Below are 11,337 nucleotides of genomic sequence, written 5' to 3'. Positions count from 1 at the left end.
AAAACAACCACAAGAGTGCTTTGCCAGTAATCATAGGAGGACTATTCTCTTCTAATGAAAATGTCTGTGTCATGTGGCATTAGAAAGAGAGAATTGGCACGGTACTATGGTAGTAGTACTAGTCCTCGGTACATCTCTAAGTTCTAGTCTGGCAACTCCTGTGGCTCGTAGATTTGTGGTAGAGCCGTGGAGGGACCCTCAAAGTCCTAAGATGGCAGCTGTGGATAAGACTGACCGTAAGACCACCTGCTCCGCGTCGTACCATTTCAATGCATGCATGCACCTACCTGAGACGTGCTATCTCTCCTCTAATACGTATAGTTATTTGACCATGTATTGATTTTTTTTTTATTATTTTTTGAAAGCATTGTGGGGATACCACCACTAGGATTTGAATCTTAAAATAGGGTTGGATCGATGGTTAAGTTTTTTTTTTTTTTTTTTGAAGGTAAAAGTTGGCAATTGCCAACAATTATTATTCATGAAGAAGAATATACAAATTAATGAACACACAGAGAGAGAAAGAGGGGTCTCTGTAGGTCATAGAAGCTCTTTAAACCTTAGAAGTTTCAGGTACATCAAACAGATAGAGTTGATATAGGTGATACTTCAGGCCAGATGTAACGAAGTAAGAAAACCATGAATCAAAAGCAAGCCCCAACGAACATGAATTGCCTGCGTAGAAACTCAACCAAAGCTCTGAGCAGGAGACCGAGATAGATCAGAGGGAAGCAGCAGGCTGACCTTCCAGATATGAAAAGGAGCGTGAGAACAATCTAAGGTTACGTCTGAAATTCCAATCATCGGTCTGACAAAATCTACAGGTTGCATTTGAGACTTGCAAGCATAGAACTGAATCCATCCAAATCGTCCAATCCGAAAGAGAGGACAAAATCTAGCTTCCAAGCAACCGTCTTGGTTGAAGATAACTTATCAAGGAAGAACCTGATCAAATTTCTTTCGGACCAATAGCCTGATCATCATCCGAATGGCCTGTCTGGAGGATGGATACAGTGCATCTTGCATCAAGTTGAACAACACATTGGTCTGCCAAGAACCCAAACTCATATCAGTGCCAATATAATCCCGGGGGAATAGATCGACCAAAGTTAAACACATGCAGACCCCATAATTTATACTCAAAATTTGTTTAAATCTTAGGTTTAACCTCCTAAATCCATCGCTGCACAAGCTCAAACGTGAACCCCTTGAGTCTAACGCGGACAATGACGGTGCCGACAACAAGATGAACAGTTTTTGGTAGCCCAATGGACCCTTTCTTCGTGAATGACGACTACGAGACTACAAAATAGCAAAATATTCTTTCATAATATAATGACATATATCTTAGAGAGTTGTTTAATTGCTCACCCTGACTCAGCAAGGGATTAAAGTAAATAAGAAAAGAACTTAGGTGATCAAACACGTCGACCGCACTTGCCACGACTCTATAGCATGTTACCTTCTCCACATTGTCATCAAATTGGATCGACAAGCCATGTGAACAAAAAGGTGAATCTAGCTGAATGGTGCTGAGTTTGCTGGTAAGATTTGCGACAAGGTGAGCACTATGTCAACATATTGCTAATTTGGCTTACAAAAAAATCTTATTGTTTGAAAGATCTAATCTCTCTCGTCTCTCTCTACTTTCTTGTTCATCTTGCGGAATATATATTTCCTTCATAACCAAGGGACATATCCCAGCATTGTGTATTGAGCTATCATCCAACGATCGCATCCTTGCTCCAAAAGGAGCTTCCAGAGTCAACAATGTTTAGAGTGTGAATTCCATCTCATTCGCTCAAAGAAAGAAATGATTTATATATCCTAGCAGTGTCATAAATTGATGTCCGAAAATTCTTACAAACAAAAAAGAAGAACAGGTGTTGCATGCCAGTTTGGTTATCTTGGAGGGCGATTCAGCTACGATGATTAGTTGAATTCAGAGGGGTTCGAGGGATATGGGCTCGGACCACCCTTTGCTCCGGAACATCTGGATGATGACAAGGGATGAGGTCGCCTTTTAGGCCAAGCATGTAGTTAAAGAAGCCAACAAGCCTGCCGACTGGGTGGCATGCCTACACGGCTAACTACTCAGGGTATATCTTGTGGTCAGGCGAGGAGGAGTTGCCTCGGGCACTCTAGAAGCTTGTGTTTTATAGATTTATTGGATATATTCGTACACGCATTATATGATGAACCAGCCAAAAAGAAGAAACAGAGACAAAAACATGCAGCTAACTCTTGGATTATTCATATATATATCATCTTAACTTTTAGATAAATTTTGATATTTTTAGAATCTTCTAGTCAGGACAGGACATGCGACACATCCGAACCCAGCCTACTTCTCTCTTCCTACCACCTTCTAATTATCAACACTTGTCCACATAGGACATACCTGTAAGCAATACAGCGGCTGGACATCCAGTTCCATGCCTGGTTTTCTCTAGGTCCATGTAAGTCCAAAAACTTTTAAGTGCCTTCCCGGGTCCATCTTATCCCAAGTACACAATCTAACATAAATAGTGAGGTATTGGAGCTCTTGTTTTTTATGTCTTTTTGGACCCGCGTTCTACGTCATCCTTGACGACTATGGAGCACATCTAGCGTGGATAAGGGAATCCGGTGCCCATTTTCTTGTTTCCGCTACTTTGCACATATTATATCGTGAAAGGATTCCATGTGAGCCACGATTTCTGGCATCCGAAAATATCAAGCGCATCATTAGATACTAATAATGCAAATAAGAATCTACCAACCCTGGCAGCGTAGGAATCAGCTGAGTGGGCATCTTGCTATAAAAGTATCCAAATGGCCAGACTAGCTGACACCTGGCCTATTGAAAGGTATAGAAACAAAAATGGGAAGGCTGCCTTTTTCCTGTCAGAATATTTAAAATTTAGAAAAAAGTTATGCCTATCTCCATGCTTTAAAAAAGTTATTTTTCAATGTACTTTTCTTTAGGACTGTTTAATCTATAATAGCATTTGAATTTGGTGATTCTTAAGAAGATATTGAATTAGAAAATACTTAAAGTTGTTTTCTCAAAAAAAAATACAAAAATATAAAGTATATATATTTTATTATTTTGTGTTTATAATTTTATTGTTATTGAGAAGTACCAAAAGATATTGAATTCTCTTTGCCTAAAGAAAAAAAAAAATTGGGACATGAACTAAACCATATAATCACTCGAGTATAAATAACTTAAAAATTAGATATTGAAATTCCAAAATAATAGACCTAGAAAATAAAAAATTATTGAAATTGATAAATCATTTCCTTTTATTATGACTATATTTTTTTAAAAAAAATATTTAGTTATGCTCTGTATAATTATAATACAAATAAATGATGATGGATGAAGGATTTGGAGCCTTTATATTTCAAATATAATAAATAAAGTAGTACACGAATTTTTTAATAAGTTTGTATAGTATATTATTTGTTTTTGTTTTGTACAAGTGAATTGACATGGCCTTAGAGCAAATTTTATTTGATTGACATGCAAATAAAAAGTGGTTGTTGTGAGAAGCCCTGGGGCGAATCCTTTCCGCCATCACCATCACCTTTTGCTTCTGGGAATAACTTTCTCCGTCATCATCATCATATTATATCATTGCACCGGACGAATAGGCACAAATCGCGCAACGCGGGGTGACCCCACGTATCATGATGCGGTAACCTCACCGCACCAGCCGAAATCCGTTCCGAATCGCAACGGTCATCCAACGGAGCGGAGACAGGTGGCGGATGTCGCCGTGAACTCGGAATATTATACCGTTTTCCCGTCACACCGGATCGTGTCGGGAAGGCGACGCTCCAAACGCCCCTTTCCCACAATGCCCCTCTCGAATATATTTATCTCTCTCCTTTTCCTCTCTCCCATTCTATTTATAGCCCGTTTCTGGTTGTCCCGAAAGCTAGAACCTACGGCGCCGCGGGTCCTGCTCGCTGTTTATCTCAAGGGATTCGAGAAGTTCTTGGAGGGAGGGAGGGAGGGAGAGAGAGGAAGATGGTGTCTTTGGTATCGCGGCAGGGGAGGCAATTGCAGCGGTACAGCAGGACCGGGTCCCGGCTTGTCGTCGGGTTTGTTTCCATTACCACATGATTTCTGGAATTTCGAGTGCTTCCTTTTGGCCTGGGTTTTTTTTATCGTCGGCTTGATTCTCTTGTTCTTTTTAATGATTTTTTTGAAGGAAAGATGGGATCTTGGCGTGTTTTGGTCATCGATTCTGGGCGGGGCATTACTCGCTGTTTTGGTTGTGTTCGCGTGTTTTGCGTTTTGGGGTTCTTGTTTACTGAATTGCTGCCTTTTTTTTTTTTGACATGGTTTTCTTCGTTTGCTATTATTTTGGGGGAAAGATGGTATCTTTGCTCTTCCTAATCCGATGCATTTGCAAGAAAAACGGAAAAAAAAGATATTGTTTGTTTCTTGGGATTGATTCCATGAGAAAATCATGGGTTGGTTTTGTTTATAAATTATCGGCACGTTATTTAGACTCTCCCCGTGTTGTTTTAGAATCTCCTTGGAGGTTTTGTTTTCATCTTTCATTTTCTGAAATTGTTTGGTCCAATTTTATCAGTCGTGCGGCTCAATCTAAAATTTTGGGATTTGACTGCTTCAATGTTCAAGTTGTCCATGTCAGATTCTTGTAGAACTTTTATTGAGTTTGCTTCTCTCTGTTTTCTGTCAAGCAGATGCATTCCTTACAAATTCAACATCGACAAGCCATGCAGTGATGATCTCGATCAAGCGATGGAGGTCCTCGTCATTAGTTCTCAAAAAGGATATGGGATGATGTTCCCAAAGGTATAGACCACCTCCAAAGACTGTCTTTAGTGCCTCTCAACCCTCAAAACGGATCATTAATTAGTAAAAATTCCATTTTCCAAAGTTCTCGATCACACAAACTTTTGATCTTCCACAACAGCAGGGTTATTGCCCCTCAAAGTTTTAAACTTGAAACTTGTGATCCTGTAGAAATATAATCCGTTTCCAATACATCTATTTAACTGATACCAGATATATCCATTTTTAAGAATTAAGTTAGAGGAAGCTATTCCTGTTTTGCAGGCAAAATAGTTCTTTACTAGAGTTTTGAATATGTTATGATTCATTGTCCTGGCTTTTCAGCAGCAGATATAACTAGTCAGAAACCTTCCTGGTTTTTAAATGGTTTGGGAAAAATCACTAATTTTGTTTAATCTTCTATCACTCTCTTGTCCTGACTGGCCCCAGGATTATAATGTATACAACCTTAACTTTGTTGTGTCCGATTATTTGTTTGCAGCAGAGATATTCATCTTATAAAGTAAATGGAAAACTTTCTTCTGTTGTCATGATGTTAACTCTGGATTATATGCTGTTTTTTTCTTGTGGGGGCGCAGGGTGGCTGGGAAATCGATGAAACTATCAAACAAGCAGCCTCGCGGGAGGCGTTGGAGGAAGCTGGTGTCCAGGGAAATGTTGAGGTTAGCATGCAAACTTCTTTGAAGTCGTCCTCTGTGATGTTTCCTGTGCTAATCAAACAAAAAAAAAGAGAAAAAAAAGAAGAAGAAATTCCTGGGCCAACATTGCTGACTTAATTGTTATCCCTTCACAGCGTAGACTTGGTAGATGGAGGTACAAGAGCAAAACACATGATGCTTTTTATGAGGGTGTCATGTTCCCTTTGAATGTGACAGAGGTACTTATGAACTGGCCTGAGATGGATGTGCGCAGAAGAAGATGGGTAAGTGGATTTAGAATGTCACCTATGTGTATAAGTGATTCAATAGAGATTAATTGAAATCGAACCGATTTTCTGATTTCTTTCGATGATTTGGTCATTTAGGTGACTGTGGCTGAGGCAAGAGAAGGATGTGAGCAGTTGTGGATGAAAGAAGCCTTGGAGAGATTGGTGAGAAGGCTAGCAAATTGTACCAGAAATATAGCAACTTCAATGGCATAGCATGTCTTTTTCAGCAACAATAAGATCTTCCGTTTGCTTGTATATACTTCAAAAGGGGACATATTCTCCATGGCATGAAGAAGGAAGATAATTTGATACTCAGGAAAAAAAATAGAGTTGGAAATAAAGCAGAAAATGTATATTTTGACAGTTTGGTTGCAAGTAGGTTTAGCAGAGCTCTATCCATTTTTTTATTCTTTTATTATAAGGATTTTTCTCTTTTTTTTAATTGACAAATAGAAAACTTTTTCTGTAAGGTTATCTCCATGTTTCTTACATATGTATCAGTCTATACCTTCTTTTTTACCAATATACTTTGCCAGAAATTCATATTTGTCTTCAATGTGGCATGTCATGAAATTGGAACTCAGCTTGGCACATAATGCTCTAGATTCATTCCCTTGTTCTCTAGGTTATCAATAACCTTTCATTTGTTTGTTCATTAAATTTGGGTGTAAGAATTGCTTCTATGATGTAAGAATTTCCTGGGGAAACACCACAAAGGAGTATGAGCACTGGTTGAAAAGCCAGTTTGCTTTGTATAGATTCCAGTTTCATTATAAACATAGGGGGCATTTGGTAACCCCAATAGGATCACCACGGTGATCTAAGATTTCCGGTGATCCGAATGCTGGGGTGATTTGATCCTCAGTGATCTAAGATCAATGTGTTTGGTAGGCCATTGTCTAGTGATTAAAAATTTCCGAGTATGCATGAGTAACTTGTTTGGTATGGTACGGGTATCTAAGATCACCGACCACATAATACCACAAATATTCCTGATATATCAAGAAACAAAAGAAACCGAGAAATAAGAAATCAAGAAACAAGAAATCAAGAAACAAGAAATCAAGAAACAAAAAAAATCAAGAAATAAAAAATCAAGAGATCAGATAATAAAGATAACAAGAAAACCTAAGATTAGATCTTTCTCCGCACTAGATATGAGCATACCTCATCCACGGTCTTCTTCTCCTCCTCTTTCTCGATCTGTCCACTTCCACGGTCTTCCCTCTTCCACGATCGAGGGCAAGGCAGAGAGGCGTAGGAGAACAGTGGGCGATGGCGGCGGTTCGGAGAAGAAAGGTAGTGGCTGCATAGGGAAGGGGATGGTGGCGAGAGGTGGCGGGTGGTGGGATGATGGCGGCATGCGGCGCTGGGGAAGGCGGAGAAGATGAAGGAGAGGGGTGGCAAGGAATGGCGAGGCTTCGGGCGGAGCGGCGTGCGTGGAGCTTCGGGCGGAGCGGCATGCGTGGAGCTTCGGGCAGAGCCGCGTGCGTAGGCAGCGGCGGAAACCCTAGCTCTAGAGTTTCCTCTTCGTCGGGAAGAAGGAAGGTGGAGGCAGAAATGGCCACGGCGGAGCGGCGAAGGCGGCGGCGCTGGCGACGGCAAGGGTGGGGGCAACACTACAAGGGAGGGGGTGCGGCATACGATCGAGAAGCCTGATGCCCATCCAGTGCGAAGACTTGGGGGCAAGGGTTTCGCCACGCTTCCTAGAGTACTGGGAGAGGTCGCGGAGAGAGGGGGAGGGCTGCAAGGAAGGGAGAGAACATGAGAGGGAAGAGGAGAGGGTTTTGGCAGTGAGGGCGAAGGGCTGCGGGGAAGGGAGAGAACAAGAGGGGAAAGGGGAGAGTTTTTTTTTTTTTTTGTAGTCTCCCATGGCTACGAAGGAGGGATATTTTTATCTTTAACTGTCAACCCAGGATCACTGCCCTGGAGTGATCTTGGATTCTCGACTTCAAGGACGGGTACCCCAGCACTGGGTTGGGCGATGATTTAAGGAGTGGAAGTGATTTAGGATCACCACCACATAGGATCACCGTGGTACAACCAAACGCGGTGATCTCATCACCTCCACTTACATTATCCTTGATCTCGGGACGATCACCCCATACCAAACGCCCCCATAGAGGTTAGCAGTTTTAACTCCTTCTATCCTCTATATTTTTTTGACCACCCAAAAAAAAAAAACATAGAGATTAACAGGGGTTGCAATCCAAAAGTTAAAATCTTAGATATAATCGTCTATCACTGATTTATATTTAAGCGATTGAAACTCTACAAAAAAGAGAGATTTGATGAAATTGTAAAGAATTGAAGGACAAGACCCCCTATACTGCCCAAAAAATTTATAAGTTTACATATAATTGTCTATCAACAATCTATAACCGAAAAAAAAGAAAAAGGAATTTAAGTGATCAAAAGTCTACCGAGAGAGAGAGAGAGAGAGAAAATAGAATAGAATATGTTGCTGGAAATTGGACCCGGGGGCCGCCGCGAAGTCGGGGAAGGAGGAGCTCCGCCGCGGGGAGGGCGGACGGCGGTGCGCCGGCCGGCTGCGTCCTCTTGTGCCCTCCTGGGGGGTGTGAGAGAGCGGAGAGGAGAGTGCGTCCTGTCCTGTCCCGTCCTGCAAAAAAGCCGGTGGTCGGGCTCCCCGGCGCCGGCCCTCCGATGCTTAAGTCAGAGGGGGCAAATATGTGGAGAGAGCAAGCCAGAGGGTGAAGAAGATGAAGAGGATATTGTGCTTAATTGTGTCTGTGCTGTTTACTTGTGTTTCGGTCCCCCCTTCTTTCCTCCCAGGCTCCCTTTTATAGAGGGATTTTATGTTGCCCGGGAGGTGACAGGGAGTTTGTCCTCTTTTGTAATAATTGGGCACGATTTGGCCCATTAATGGCGTAGTGGAATATGAGGCCGAATCAGACCGGAACCAGGGAGTTGTCACGGTCGATCGGACCTGTTGGAGTGGTTGAACCGCCGGCCGTGGTAGGCCCGGGGTCCATGGATGGTAAGTGCATTTATTACCGAGTGAACCGGCGGTCAGGGGGAGCCATGCGCTTTGATGGTTCAGTGATCCGGAGATCGTCTTGAGCCGTGTTCATTAAATGACCGAGTGCATCGGAGACTTGAGGGGGTCTCATGCATTAATGGCAGGTCGTGCCAAATACCTGCGGAGATCTTATGCCTTGACGGCTTGGAGATAGCGGCAGGTTGTAGTGAAGTTGTCAAGTCCCTCAGGGGGTTAGGCAGGGGTTGAACATCTGGTCAAGGCAATCGGCTCGGCAGGGGTGCCGAGCCGAGCTGGTCGCCCAATGGGGCGACCTGTGGCGGGGTCGCTTCTAATGCTCCTGGTCGGCGCCCTTTGGTCGAGCGCCTTCTAGCCGAGCGCCTTTATTTCGCGCTCTTTCCTCTCTGGTCAGCGCCTTCTAATCGAGCGCTTTTCTGGTCGGCGTCCTCTGGTCGGCTCTCTTGGGCCGAGCATCTTTTCGGATCGGCGCTCTCTAGCCGAGCACCCCTCTGGTTGGTGCTCTCTGGTCGGCACTCTTTGGCCGAGCGCCTTTCCGGTCGGCGCTTTTTGGCCGCGCGCCTCCGTGGCGGTATGACTTGGGATTTTCCCCCAACACTACCCCCGACTTCCGAGTTCCAGTTGGCTACCAGCTGGAGCGCGGGAAGTAGCTTCAGTTGGGTCGTTACGAATTCCGAAAATTTTAATTTATTGCGCATTTTGGATTATCGGACGCTTCGAGATGCCTTTAATAGGCGGCGTCTCTTCTTTCCCGAAAAGCCTTATTATTGGGACACCTTTTGCGAGGCGTCCTCGCGCCGTGGGCTCATGATGGGGCCGCACGATCCGATGGGGCGCTTCGGCGTTTGAAGCGTTAGCCCTAATTAAATGCGTCGTTCTGTCTTTTGGACCGACACGTGTGGTCATCTCAACGGGGTGCGGCTTTTCTTTTTGCTGATCGGGGCCGTTGGGGAGGTTTATATAAACTCTCCCCCGGCCTTCTGTCCCATTCTTATCGCCTTCTTCCAGCTTTTCTTCCTTCAGCCTTCCACGGTCCGAAGTTCTATTCTCCGGCGTCTTCCCCAGGTCGCCCTTTTTTCTTTCTTAATCCCTTTCTTCCCTTACAATGGGTTCTCTCCCCAGTGAGGTCGAGTCTACCATGAGCGTCCTGGAGGTCGAAATGACCGAAGAGTGGTTTTTCCCTCTTCACGGGTTCCGCTTGGAACCCGCCAGGCGTGGGGATCGGGTAACCGATCCTCCGGTAGGCCGGATTGGAGTGTACCTAGAGTCACTCTGGGCCGGTCTCCGATTTCCTCTTCACGGCTTCGTGAATGAGTTGCTGATGGTATGCCGGCTGGTTCCGGCGCAACTCGCTCCGAATGCCTGGAGGACAGTGATCGGTTTCCTGTCACTATGCTTACTGCACGGGATTCCGACCTCTGTCAACGTTTTCCGGCGGCTTTTTATTTTTAAGTCGAATCCGGGAGACGGTGAGTGGCTGTATATCGCCCTTCGGGCGGGTCGGCCACTTTTTCATGGTGCCCCCTCATCCATTCATGGCTGGAAGGAGAAATTCTTCTTCCTTGGTTCTGCACAGTCCTGGGGGTTCGACCCCAGGTGGGGACCGGCTCAGCTCAAGTCCATCAACAAATCCCCCAGACTTTCTCCACGTGAGCAGGGGATCCTCGACGCCATCCGCAGCCTCGGGGACGGCATCTTACTGAACGGCCTCATATGTGAGGACGCTTTGGTGAACGTGGGCTTGAGCTCGGCACGTCCCCACGGTAAGGATATTTACAGTGTCTCTTTTTATTTCCTTACTGTTCTAATGTTCTAATCCTGTTCGCCTTTGCAGATATCGCAAAGATGGTGACTAAAAGCGAAGTCCTCTATGCTCGCTTCCAGAAGAGGGCCGCCGAGCTCTCGGGCGAGCCCACCGAGCCTGGAAAGAAACAGAAGGTCTCGGCGACCCCAGTGACCCCGGCGACAGCAGTGGCCGAGGCGGGTCCTTCTCGCCCTGCGCACTCCGCGGTGGGGCCTTCTCGCCCCGCGCACCCCGATGCTGGTCAGAGGGAGGGTGCGGATTCCAGGGGCTCGGGCTCCCGGGGAGCTTCGGTGGTGCTCCCATGCCCGGTGCCCTTGGCACAAATCCCTGGTCGGCAGGATGCTTCAGTTGCCGACCAGGGGAAGAGTTCCGCGGGTCCCGCGCTTGCGCGCCCCGCCTCAGTCGTGCGGCAGTCAGATCGGCCGCTTGTCCGACCCCAGCCCCCTAGCTCCGAGCCGGGGAGCAGTCACGGAGCCTCGGGGTCGGCTCCGCCTAGGCCAGCCGATGCTGGCCTTCCGGGCCCATCAGGCTCCGGGGAGCGAGTGCCTCTTACACTCACCTGATCGGTATTCAAGGGCGATTCAGCCCTCGAAAACCCTCGAGTGGCGCGCGAAGTATTTCGGATCGCGCTGCTCCCTGCCGACCGGGCCACGATGCAGTCCATGAGCTACAATGCCTTCATGGACGCTACCCGCTGCAACGCCGTCCGGGTAAGTAAAAATTTCCATCTGTGTAATTTGTAAAAAGTTTACTCGCAGCGCCTTATGTTTTTC

The 11,337-nt window shown here is 45.5% G+C and overlaps 1 protein-coding gene across 1 annotated transcript; it reads left to right on the top strand.

Annotated features, from left to right (window-relative positions):
* The first annotated feature begins 3,814 nt into the window (after positions 1-3,814).
* Positions 3,815-6,300, top strand: LOC103695819 (nudix hydrolase 17, mitochondrial-like). Its single transcript, XM_008777241.6, has 5 exons — positions 3,815-4,092; positions 4,705-4,816; positions 5,395-5,478; positions 5,610-5,738; positions 5,841-6,300. Exons 1-5 carry the CDS (start codon positions 4,019-4,021, stop codon positions 5,955-5,957), a joined length of 516 nt encoding a protein of 171 aa, XP_008775463.2. The 5' UTR covers positions 3,815-4,018; the 3' UTR covers positions 5,958-6,300.
* Positions 6,301-11,337: the final 5,037 nt, after the last annotated feature.

The sequence above is a fragment of the Phoenix dactylifera genome, chromosome 5 (genome assembly GCF_051530095.1).
Source record: "Phoenix dactylifera cultivar Ajwa chromosome 5, Ajwa_hap1_PhDact_Kaust_v1.1, whole genome shotgun sequence".
Lineage (NCBI taxonomy): Eukaryota > Viridiplantae > Streptophyta > Magnoliopsida > Arecales > Arecaceae > Phoenix > Phoenix dactylifera.
The sequence above is the reverse complement of the archived record's forward strand: the minus strand, read 5'-3'. Positions and strand labels throughout refer to the sequence as shown.